Source organism: Hoplias malabaricus, chromosome 2, assembly GCF_029633855.1.
Source record: "Hoplias malabaricus isolate fHopMal1 chromosome 2, fHopMal1.hap1, whole genome shotgun sequence".
NCBI classification, from domain to species: domain Eukaryota; kingdom Metazoa; phylum Chordata; class Actinopteri; order Characiformes; family Erythrinidae; genus Hoplias; species Hoplias malabaricus.
In genome coordinates, this window is record NC_089801.1 from 32,084,857 (window position 1) to 32,098,032 (window position 13,176).

General features: G+C 37.7%; 1 protein-coding gene across 3 annotated transcripts in view; it reads right to left on the minus strand.

The window, feature by feature from the left end:
• ap2b1 (adaptor related protein complex 2 subunit beta 1) overlaps nucleotides 1-13,176 on the minus strand; it is a 30,763-nt gene that overhangs the window by 6,086 nt on the left and 11,501 nt on the right. For 2 of the 3 annotated variants that reach the window (XM_066658615.1, XM_066658614.1), the window contains exons 15-20: nucleotides 10,666-10,707; nucleotides 9,773-9,919; nucleotides 8,234-8,379; nucleotides 7,896-8,025; nucleotides 3,879-3,963; nucleotides 3,398-3,484 (exon numbers count right to left, since the gene is read on the minus strand). In XM_066658615.1, the coding sequence (XP_066514712.1) occupies nucleotides 3,398-3,484; nucleotides 3,879-3,963; nucleotides 7,896-8,025; nucleotides 8,234-8,379; nucleotides 9,773-9,919; nucleotides 10,666-10,707 (637 nt within the window). Of the gene's footprint in view, nucleotides 1-1,717; nucleotides 1,762-3,397; nucleotides 3,485-3,878; nucleotides 3,964-7,895; nucleotides 8,026-8,233; nucleotides 8,380-9,772; nucleotides 9,920-10,665; nucleotides 10,708-13,176 lie in introns of all 3 variants that reach the window. The other variant, XR_010797358.1, reaches the window with a different exon arrangement.

Below are 13,176 nucleotides of genomic sequence, written 5' to 3' on the forward strand. Positions count from 1 at the left end.
ATTGCTGTGTCTAAAACTGGAGCTGTGACCAGACTTAATGTGGTCAGTGACAGAGTGCTGACAGAATGGAGATGGACTGTGTTGAAGCAGTGATTGAGGGAATGCTTGATATCTACTATAGTGCTAGCAGCTCTATCAGTGCTACATTTCTGACCCTGACAGATCCAGCTTGGCTGAATGGTGCTGGAGCACGACACAAAGCTGATGGTCCACAGACAGAGCATGGATTATCTCACTGAGATCCGACAGACACAGGACTGGCAGGTCATCAGAGTGCATGAAGATAGAGTGGAGAAATAGGGAGAGAGAAGAAGCAAAGGATGATGACACCAAGGGCAATGGACAGAAAAGGGAAAAAAAAAATTCCCGAAAGTGGTGTGTAATTGAGAGACATGGCGATAAACGCAGATGGAAAGGGAAACCAAAAGACCAGGAATGACAAAGTTAACACACACAGAGATGGATAAATGGTTAGGTCAGAAATGAGAGACATCAATAAAGACAGACCTAATAAGAAGCTACCTTTGTTTGAGAATGAAATTCTCCGTAAGCATGAAAATACTTATTAAATCTCTCTTTAATATGAATAAATTTAAAACTATTAAAGTACTAAGAGGCTAAAATAGGTTTCTTTGTCCATCCATCCACTGTGAGAAGATAATTTAACACTATGGGTGTGAAAGGTTGTGTAGCTGTCAGCCCCTTACAGCAAAGAAGAAACCTGTGGATGTTTAATATAGGCATTCCTCATGGAACTATTTATTACTAAGCTACACTACAATACACGCACACAGTCCACGACTAAATAAAGCAAAAAAGTGAAAATTAATTCAGAAGATGACAGAAAAATAAAGAGGAAGAGGTAAGAATCCATTGAAGGAGATGGAAACTCTTCTCCTCCCTCTGGAGATGTGCTCTGCTTCAATGGGCAGGGAACCCTCCTGGCCTGCTGCTGTCAAACCAGTGCTTAAAAATAACTGAAGCACAAGAATGTGGAAGAGCCCAGTGCCTGCATCAGTGTGTGTCCAGATGAGACAGAGAGAGTGAGAGAGAGAGAGAGAGAGAGAGAGAGAGAGAGAGCATGAAAGAGAGACAGAAAGGGATTTAGATAAAGAAAGAGAGAGAAATGTGGTCCTGGGAGGGTCCTGACAATTGAAAAGACTACAGTCTGTAAATGTAGAACTACAAGGTGCTTGTGTGTAAATGTATGTTCTCTATGGTCAGTGGAGCCAATATAAAATGTTGTATCTACACTCATTGTCCGTTTTATCAGCTCCACTAGCCACAGAGAAGCATGGTGAAATGGGGATAAGAAAGTATGCAGAGACACAGGTGGACTACAATCTGTAATTGTAAAATTACAAAGAGCTTGTCTATGGTTACTGGAGCTGATAATACAGACACTGACTGTTGATACAAGGTAGGTGTTATTAATCGTTCAGTGTATGTATACTACATATTACATTTTTCCTTTTTACATGACTGCTGAGCTGCAGTGAAAATTCAAATAATAATATTAAAATTAACTTGTTACTTTAGAAATGAAGCACATAGTGAACATTCATGTGGATAAAAATAGCCAACAGAGTCATAAAATAAAAGCCCTGTCACATAAAAGACAATGCACTGTTAATGGGAAGGCAAGAATTGCTTTTCATGAGTATTGGTTTCTCATGAGACATGGACAGAAAGTCAATGTGCGAAACATATTACTGACTTTTTCTTCCTGTCGTGCTAAGATTACTCTTGCTCGCTCTTTTCCTACAGGCAAGAAGGAAACAAACATTATTGCAGAATTACAATGAAAGTCAGGCGCAGAAAAGCTGCAAGAACTGGAACATTACTCATATTGAAAAAGTACCTAAATGTCTTTGAAATTACTCAAGGGGTGTCGTTATGAAAATATCGACCCATAGACCAAAAAATAATAATAATGCAGGTATAAAATTAACCGCTGACACAAACTGCAGGGAGCTGTCAGGGTTTGAGATTTATACTCATCTTTATCGGTAGAATACCATATTAAATCTGCAGTACGCATAATTTTTTAAATAAAATACCCCAACAAAATGGGTGAGATCAAGACAATCTACAGTCCAAACAAAAGCTTCTATTTCCTGATTTCCCATGGCATTGTCATTCAACCAAAATATTTCTGTCAAGCAATGGATGTAAACAAGTTATAAGCAATCAGCAGGCTACAAACTGTAGCAAAAGGAAAAACAATGTTGCTATACCAGTCTTGATATTTCCTCCCACTAGTCAACTTAAATCACAAATTGAATTCAAACAACCGCCTAGGACACCAACAGAAATGGTACCCAAAAGAAAAGAATTGCAATTTTCCTCTGCAGGAGCCATACCAACTACAATATGACATTTATGAATGAGTTGCTTGTGTACAAAACATAAACAATGAACAGTAATAACCTATAACACAGGAATAAAATTGGGTTTGAAGCATTTGATAAGCTGGTATTGTTTTGAGGGCTAATGCAGCTCTCTAGCTCTGGAAGAAGTTTTAATGGATAATGATACAACTTGGCTAGCTAGTTTGTTAGTGGCTAAATTCACCACACTTAAGCACCAAAAGTTGAACAATGACATTCTGGCACTATGGGGCTAAAACTGAGGTTGCCATGGTTTTTAGCTATTGAAAATGCTTTTAAGCCTTAACCGGCTTAAGCTTCACCTGAGTCTAGGGAACTATCCCAAATGATCATTGTTAGTATATACGGTTCTTGTTAAATCAGGCTAACAAGGTGGCATATATCTTTGTTACTTCCAACCTGTTTAGTTCTGGTTAGCTACAACAGCTCAATAGCATAGTGTTTAAACGGGAAACTCAATATTAAATAGCCACAATAAATAGAGATTGGCATAATTTCTTACAGCTTCTTTAGCCAAGTCTGGTGTGTGTGTAAGCAGATGTGCAGGGGAAATTCCCAGCTGTGTAGTTCGAGGCTTATCTGGACTGGAACTAATTGTATAAAGGTAAACGGAGAAGCAAACAAATAGTGACATCATTGGGTTTCTTCTCTGCTGTGTTTTAAGTGCACAGTAGTACATTAAACAATCATATTCATTTGACTATGTCCCTTGTGTTTGCGCTGCTGGGATATATTAACTTTTGGCTGATGAGATCAAATACCAGTCTTCTGAGAAATCTGTTTTTATAGGGTCTGATTCTGTTGCTGCTCTCCTGCCTGACATACTGCCCCATATTATGAGACTGAACAATTTGCATTGAAAAAGGAAGAACTCTCACGTATTTAAATAGTTTTGAGACGGAATAATGGAGTTCCCTGTGTGAAGGTATTGTGCAGTACAACCTGCAGTGGTCTATTTCACTCTAGAAGTAAACACTGGTATATTAAAACTCATCTGGCAGACTTACCGGCGTTTAAGTGACACTCCTTGATTTGGTACTGCAGCTCATTCTCGTTGGGAATGTCTTTCCATGTGGCTAGGAACACCTGCCGCTCTGAAAAGCAAAGAGGGACATGGCTCACAAAGACGAGCAAATTGGTTTTGTTTCTTACATCTGATTTTTATTCTCAGAATTCAGTTGTATTTGCTAACTTTGTCACGCTGCTTGTCACAGTGATAAGGGCAGAGCAGAATGTAAGAAATGTCACCCACAATTAAATAATAATAATAAAAAAAAGTAAAGACAATTACATAAGACAGTTCGTAACAGAACAGTTACGATTAGGTTGCAATCTGAAACTACCTAAAATATGTGGCTTGAGTCCTGTTTGGAGAAAGTGATTAATTTGTTTTCTGTTCAGCCAGCACAGCTTGACTATGATTTTAAATGTATATATTTCTCAAGGGGATTACTGGTGAAGTGCAGAGGGCAGGAACATGGTACATACCCATTTTGCCGTCCTCGACAAAGAAGATATTGAGCGGGATCAGAACGCTGAAGTAGAAAACATCTATGTTGTTTTTCACGGCCACCTGTGGCAGAGGAGAATTTGGTGGTCAGTACCTTGAATATATTACAGGATATCAGAAATGGGACATATTACAGGTAAGAAAAGCATCAGAAAAGCACTGGAATGGAAGCCAGATATTGCCATTGTGTGTACATACTCTTGCACTTAAACATAAGAGGTCAGGTCAAAGAAACTGAGAAATAAGATAATAATTTTTTATATATGTGGTCTTGCCTGATTTAGTCAACTAGAGAAGACCAACCTTTGTCACAATTGGCAAACATAAAAAATTTGCAGATGACAGAGCAGGAAAACAATGGATACATTTCACCTCCTTAAATCAACAACTAAACAAGAACAAAGAGAAACAAAGATTTGCTGGACTGCCATTAGCTATACAGCCATTATCAGGTATACAGATTTTTCTGGCATTTCAAAAACAGGAAAGCCCAAATACATAGCAATGTCATTGAAAGGTCTGGAGAAGCTTTGGTGCATCTTATCAATGTCTTTCTTTACATGTTATTTTTTTTATGTGAATTTATTGTATAGAAAATAAGGAGGGCAGGACTAATAAATACAGAAACTATAATATATAACACCGGCATCAGTGTTTTTCTTATTAATTTTATTTAAAAATAAATACTAGATGATCTACCACCAAAGAACAAAGACCACCAAGAATATTTTACTGACTTTAAGAATTGCAATTAGTTATTTATTCAATGTAACCGGTTAGAGTAAAGCACGCAAAGTTTAATGTGGCTGTGTGATGCTATATGGATTTTCATAAACTACATGGTTGAACTGACAGTTCCTACTCGCGCATGCACGTTTCAACCTTAGGAGTCAGTCATTCAGTCAGTAAGAAAAAATGCCTCTTCTATACGGCTTTTATGTATCTAATATACTAAAAAGTGGGGCGGCACAGTGGTGCAGCATTTAGTGTTACAGTCACACAGCTCCAGGGTGACTGCCTGCGAGGAGTTTGGTGTGTTCTCCCTGTGTCCGCATGGGTTTGTTCCGTGTGCTCCAGTTTCCTCCCATGGTCCAAAAACACACGTTGGTAGGTGGATTTGCAACACAGTGTTCATAAGTGTGTGTGTGTGTGTGTGTCGCCCTATGAGGGACTGGCGCCCCCTCCAGGATGTGTTCCTGCCTTGCGCCTACCATGACCCTGAACTGGATAAGCGGTTACAGACAATGAATGAATGAATGAATATACTGATAAGTAAATATTAACAGCAACGTTGTCTAACCTAGGCATTGTCAATGCCAATCACATGAAGCTGCAAAGAATGTGTCAGTACTCTGTCCATATATACTTCCATTTGTTATTAACCATGTTCTGTTTTGCAGTGAATTTTTTAAGTAACAAGCTGAGTGTGTGGTAATTTGTCTGGCATGTTCGGGAGCAGGCTTTGTGCCAGTGTATACTGACTTTCAAGACCTCACACCTTACACAGCCCAGACCTCAGAGCCTGCCACCTGTGTATGTGACAGGAGTGTTGTGACAGATGCTGAATGCACATGCACATCCGCATCCACTCACATTTGGCACTGGGCCTGGGGGCTCACAAGAGCCCCTCGGGATTTCCAATGACCTAGTTATCATCCTGAAGAACTTTTTTCCTTTAAAACTTCCAGATGGAAAACATGTTTCAATTAAATATCTTGCCCTCAGATAATGACCATAAGCATTTAACCTTGGTTATATTAGCCATGCTGAATTAATTTATCTGTATTTGCTCTTAATAACCAAGATACAACTATACAGCAGCAGAGTTTGTACACCATTGAGCACAAGTGCCCACACCAGTGACATTCTTATTCAGGCAATTATGTAGAAAATAAGTACACAATTTTGTATTACTTCCTGTTGATCTATTTATTTTATTTATTAAATATTTATTTATTTATTTGAGGATGTTGTAAAACCTACACAATATAAAATTCTTCACAAGAATGTCATCTGCCTGCCATTACAAGGGCACACAATGACCTCCCTAGACATATTCAATACACACATTTACAGTGCAATTTCACTTATACCAACTCACACTCTACTAAATAACCAATCATGAAACAACAAAATGAACAACAAAAATATCCTAAAAAGCAACACTTGCTTTCATTAGTTCTCAGACATATTCATCATTTTTTTTGTTGCCTAAATAACTTGTTAATAGCTTTGTTAGACTAGCCCTGACAGTGCAGCTCTGCCTCAGCATTAGTACATTCAGAAATATAGCAGAAGCAGGTTTAGAGTTGCCTTTGCAAAGTTTGATTCAAAAAGTGGAGCTCATTAAATGTAGATTTCAGGGAGTTGCAGGGAAATCAACAGAGGAAATACACTACTGAATATCTGAGCAGCAGCAAGAGTGACAAAAGCTTAGTCTATGTGACTGGAGTTTTTTTTTTAACTCTGAAGTGATTATCTGCAGTACAGACACAGCTCTATGTTCTCTCCCAATTTAATCTAACAAACACTGTTTTACCACAATAAATTAAGCTAAAATATTGGTTAATATTTTATGTTTTGGCTAAGACTTCTACTTTCTACTTGCATTATCCATTGGGAACAACCCAGGGTTATGATGTTTAAGTTACTGGAGCTTTTTTCCCTGCCTTGTTGTATGATTTCCCCAGAAACAGCACTCTTGCTGTCTGAAATATGGTCAGTGTTGGAGCACATCAAGCAAGTCAAGTGAACTGTCTGCAGTTTCTGGTTTAAGCGGATATTTCATCCCATCTAAAATCTAAAATATAACACTAGTGCAATTATTATTATTATTATTAATAATAATAATAATAATAATAATACTTGTAAATCACACTTTACTAAATACTGATATTAATCATTAAAAAAACCCTGAGGCTGGCTTGACAAATTATTGTGAAGACAAAAATGCTGCAAATGTAAAAAAAAAATCTTCTGTTTACTCTAAGGAGCAAAATTTGACAACATATAAAATACATTATTCACATGGAATATGTTTAAATATGTTACAACCTACTATAAATTTTTGTTTAATCATCAAGTTGCACAAAAATACATAAAATGTAACTGCATGAATGTTTCACCTTCTATTTTGCGGAATAACATTTTGATGCATTTTTACACATTTAACAAGCAACAAAAGCAGAGGAAGGTGAGGAAGGTGTAAAAGAAAGACTGAGACATGGGCACACAAAAAGACTAAGCTTTAAAAAAGACCAATCAACAGGGGTGACTGCCGTTTAAAAAAAAAACCCTGTACAGAATATGTGGTGAAAAAAAAAAAACAACAACAAAAAAACAAGCACAAAAGCTAGTCAGGAAGACAGTGGAGAGAATAACTTGGATCATTAAGGTACGAAGGTTGGAGCTGGAACCTGCTGAGCAGTGGCACTGCTGGACACTCTCCTGGCTGAGTTTCAAGACATTAGTTTTTTTTCTGGCTGCTTATTGCCAGCAAGGGGCTAAGTAGGAGATGCTGTCTCAACACTGAGGGGAGGAAGCCATTTCTGAAAGGATCCAGCATCCTCCTGTTCAGCTCAGAGCAAGAAAAGGCCTGCCTGAAGCATGTGAAAAGTGAGGAGTGAACACTGCACTTTCATCTGATTGATTAGCCGCCAAGAGCCTTTGCCTCTGGCAAACGCTTGTTACCGTCAGTTATTAAACAACATTCATTTTAATGGTGGCGACTCATGACAAAATTAATGAATCTCGCTGACAGGCGAGTGCGATAATTACACAATCCAGTGTAATCGTCAGAAAAATGAGCATGCTAATTTGGAGTCGAGAGCTCAGGGGTTGGGATATACACTGAATATAGATGCAAATTTAGAAGAGATGGTGAACTTGAATGTCAGATTTACTCGGATAAGCGTAGGAGCGTGTAAGTGTGTGGGTGCATGAGAGAAAAAAAAAAAGTGGTTTAAAACAGAAACAGTAAAGTTTGGATGCTCTACCTGCAGATTGTTTAGAGGATCCATCTTCATTACTGGCCCAATGGTATTGAGAGGCAGGGAGATGTCAATGTTTTGGTTTGGCATGAGAGGCGTGTGAATGGGCAGAGGTGTGGTAGGTATCATTCCGAAACTGGAAAGTGAGTAAGAGAATAAGAGTGACTATTTGTTAGATTTGACAAATCTTTACAAAAGAGGTACATATAAAGCAATGAAAAACAGACTGTTTAAAATAATGGGATTTCTGTTATTCTACACACACACACACACACACATATATTACTGTATATACTACAGATATTGTTTAAAAGATCTCATTAGGAGAATAAATGCACATATACCTGTTTTTGTTGAACTGAATGGCAAAGTCAGTCATGTGCTGCAGGGCTTTGTTGGTAAAGGTCATGTCCATATACATGTGTCCTTGACGGCGGGAGAATGTTCCAGAGATTTCTAATCCTTTGGCCTTGATGGCTGGCAACCACACCTGAAACAAATAATACTTACTCACTGTCCACTGTGTCTGCTCATTTAGGCTTTGTGGTGAGGGGACACATGCTGACTTCTCTGCTAAACACTTCAAGTTTAGTGCATTTAGGAGAGAATAAATGTGTTTTTTCAACTGAGAATACAAGGAAGCTCTTCAAAACATCAAAGTAAATGGATGTTTCTGTGTCCATATTTCAGCAGAATGTAAACTTGAACTGTGATATTTTCAACAAAAATTCACTAATAATCTCTGCACTGTATTTTTCAATGGGAGATTGGAGTATTTAAAATGGCACAGCTGCCCTTATCTCTGTACATTCCTGCTCAACGCTTCAATAGACATTCCAGATAACATGCAGAGACAGGGCTAGCATTTGTAAAGCAGAAAAATGAAAGTGCCGTTAAGAGGCCCAAAAGAAGCTATATATTTTGACAGGCTAGGCTAGATAAATTCTTTATCAGTTACAAGTCTGCGCGTTCTCTATTAAAGCACAGTGTGTAATGCCCTAAGCTGTACGACCCAACATTCTCCAACAAGTATCATCAAACTCAAACGCTGGATTGATGTGTTTGCCATTACTGCAAATAACGGATAGGAAAGAAACATCTACTGAAGGTAAAGCATGTGGTTAAAGGGTTTGATTTCTGAACAGTTGGGGTTCATAAACGGAGCAGAATTAAGTGACTTTTAGACAGGAACCTTAGAACTCGTTTCAATTCTTCTAATCTAATCTATATATATATATTTTTTTTATTAAACCATTGTCAAAATATGCTAAACTGGGCACATATAATACATTTGCAAAGAAGAGTATTCCCTACTCACACTGCTTCCTTCAAGATGCAAGATCTTCTGAACATTTTGAAGCTGACAATTCTAAAATATTTGCATTCATTCATTTATTTATTTACTAGCCTTATTGGTATTAGTTATGATTAATTCTGCTGCCCGTGGTATTCCCCAGTGAGATGTGCTTCAGAAATGCATTAAGGGTCTGGACGAAGGTGATGTGAAAGCAGCAGTACTGGGAAAAACTCTGGAATTACTTTTCAGACCTGCTGCAGGAGAGCTTGCTATATGATGTGAGCCGTCCTTTGTGTTAGTAATGTCACAATAAAATAGCAAACGTGATTTCTATTCTTGTGCTTTACTTGCCCAAGGGAGTTTACCAGGCTTAGAGGGTTAATAGAGCATATGAAATTATTGACTATATAGCAGCTTTCTTGATGCCTTCTTCTAAATTGTTACTATACTGAACAAATCTTTTCTCCTGATCTTTTAAGAACTTAAAGAAAAAACACCCCAAGCTCAAAAACTTATATGGGGGTAGGGAATGTAAACAAATTCTGTTCGATTAATTAAACAAGCTTAAGGAAACTTTGGCACTCACAGCTTTAGGTGCAACATAGCCACCTGTGGTAGTGGCCATACTTGTGGACAGCTCAAACAGGTCATTTAGTCCACTGCTCAGAGTTGCAGGGGTAGGAGATGGAGCAAATGTGTTGGGCACTGAAGACGGAATAAAGTTTTGACCAACCTGCAGAACAACACACACACAATCACAATAAAAAAGATAGGTAAATAATAATATGTCTAGTTGCTTACTTGAGAGTGACATGGACCATAAGAACACATTTTGTGATTTAAAATATTCAGCATACTTTGTTCTAAAAATAACAATGGAATAAATATGATCCACAAAATGAACTTTCAGTATTCAAATCACCTCTGAGTTAATAAATCAAGAGGGCCCAATAACCGATTTAATTTGGTTTAATTTAAATTAATTTTTCTAAGTTTTACCATCATGTTCATAGAATATTTGTTATGTATACATGATTATATATAATCAATCTTCACATTATGTGATACCAGAGGACTCTATCATGCCCACTGTAGGATTTAGTGGATGGTATCATTTACAAAAGAGGGCATAAACCAATAACTCACTCAATTTGTCATAGCATCGCAAAATTAAAGCATGACAGAATTGTCATTATTATTTTTCTATAAATAAGGATGATTCCATACATGTACACGTTACGCTAATGCAAATTATAAGTGAAATTTTACAGTTTTGCAGCAAAACCAAAGCAAAAAACACAGCAATATACCCCAACTCACATAAACATACATCTACACATATAGGAGATGATAATCTGTGCAGCCTGCATCAGGACCTGTGAATGTGACCATCAGTGTAAACAGCATGCAGAGAGCAGACAAATGGACAGAAAGGCAAGCTATGGACATACGGATGAGGGAAAAGATTAGCTCACTTACTGCAGGACTTCCCCCAACACCTCCTCCAAGGTCTCCCCCGAGCTACAAAAGAGAAAAGAAGACCCGTAACCACACCATAAATAATAAAACAGACACAGGGAGAGGTTTAAAAGGCTTAGCATTCTAGTCCAGTCAACAGTAGCTTAAACATTTCTCCAGAGTAAGAAGATCAGAGTACTGAAACAAACTTCCACCTTTATTTATTCTCTCCCTTTGAGATTTATTCATTACCTTGTATTCCTCACTGGCAGAGAAACTGCACTCTCCCCTTCTCTCTCTCTCTCTCTCTCTCTCTCTCTCTCTCTCTCTACAGAGGGCATGATGAATGAAAAGGCACCTGGGCCAGGGCCCATGAGAATTTCAGGTTATACACTTAAACAGAGGCTAATTTTAAACTTGAAGTAGCCATTTATCAGCTACCAACAAATGGTTTACAAACAAAAGTCTTATGCCTCCTGAGAAAGTCTTATAAAAGGTTATTCATCTGGGCTGTAAATGTATTCACTTACAAAAGCACCAAATCCAATTAAAATTCAAAAGAAGAATTCTCCTGATTTTTATTTTACATTTCTACATTTTAAAAGTACTTCAGAAGGGTCAATGCAAAATCAAGAGTTTACATACACTCTCAGAAATACACACACAGTATACATACAATATTTTTTTGTCTTGGGTATTTTCAAAAATAATTTAGAAACGGTTCAAATGAAAATCCATCATGAATAAAGATTAATTGCAAATTATTATAAGATCAGAGATTCACATTCCTAATATTTGGTAAAAACTATTTTCTTAGGTCATGTGACTGTTGCTTGGATTTATCCACAGCAATACCCAACACTGAGGGCTGTTTTTTCCACAATCCTGCTTTTGCAGTGGGCTGTCAGCACAAGGATGGAAGCTGGGAAGCTCAGAATCTGACAGCCACTCAGCAGGCAAGGAGAAAGAGATTGCAGCTTCACATAAGTCCAAATTACTGCCCATTATGGCAGCCAGCCTCCATAGTGGTTAGTTTGGACTGAGGGTGGCTGTGCAAGCTTACTACAAGGAGAAGCTGTAAATAAAACTTAAACTTCATCCTTTGCCTGTTAAAGTAACGGCACACTAAAAGTACATTGCAGAGATTTATGACCTTGCAGTTAATTGGACTTGTTTGCAAAATGTCAGGAACAATGGGCTGCAACTGTAATTCTTTTATGTGTTTTTCACTCTTATCTTTCTAAATCAAATTATACAAACACATGCACTACATTGTTCAAACTTTTTCCCTAACATATAATAATTTGTTTGCGGGTGCAGTTTTCTTTTCTATTAATATATATGGGAGGAAAAAAATCTGACCTAGGCTCTGAATAATATAGTTGCAAAGATGTATCATTAATAACAGGAATTGCAATAATAAACCACTGATATTAAGTATCTAGCTATAATGTAATAGCGATAATATACAAATGTTTATCCTAATTGGAGAACATACTCCAGTTGAAGCACACATATATGGATATAGTTTAGACTCAGTTTTGGTCTAAAACCAGTGCGGTGATGTGCCCTGAATGGAGCCATTTGAGTCTGTAATTAGTGAGCTGGAAGGTCTCCTTGCAGACTGCCAATTTTGCAGAGGAGATTACAATGCAGAAGAACACCTGTGTTTGTATGAATACCCAGCACTGGGCACAGACAACACAGGAGAATCCCTTCCAGCAGGCAGATGCTGTCTTCTTAAATCCAGTTAGCTTCCTGTCTGGAGGAGTATTTTGTGAACAGGGCTGCAGAGTACATCAAAATTTGCTATTGCATGTAAACAAATCTAAGGATTATGATCAATTCTTTTAAGGCATAAGGAAACATGAATTAAGCTTTTGCTAGCCAATATTCTTCCCAATGTTTGTCATTGCTATTTCCACCCGCTAGTAGGGCTGTCACGAATTGGTTCGTTCGCTACACTGTGCCACTAAGGGCAGAGTGTACACAAATAAACCAGAGCTTCTTGGAGGTTTTCTAATCTGAGGTGTAAAGCTAACAAAATTAACTGTAGCTTTGCCATGCCTTGTTGTAAGTAGGTTGCTGTAGCGTGTTAGGTTGTTTTAGGACTTTGTTCAAGACTTTTATGTCGACAATGCTTAATACCTGTTGGAGTGAAGGGTTGCCTTTATCGCCACATTTATCCAAAAAAACGAACATGCCAATCTCAAAATTATAAACCAAATACCTACTTAACAAATGAACATCCGAATATTCGGGGCCAGCCCTACCCACTACTGACTCTGCCAATACCACAATGCTTCAAGGCTACTACAGGGTGTGGCTTTTTTCGAAATAAATGATAAGAGGAGAAGCAGGACCACCCTATTCGCACAAAGAGTCAAGTATTATGAAGTTGATGCTCTTTTAACATCTATTCAGAAAATACCCTAGTGTGCTGGAACGGTCTTTCAACCTATTCAAACACTTATAAAATTTATTACAATTTATTTGCAGATCAATCATCTTTTACATTTGGCTAATACTTAT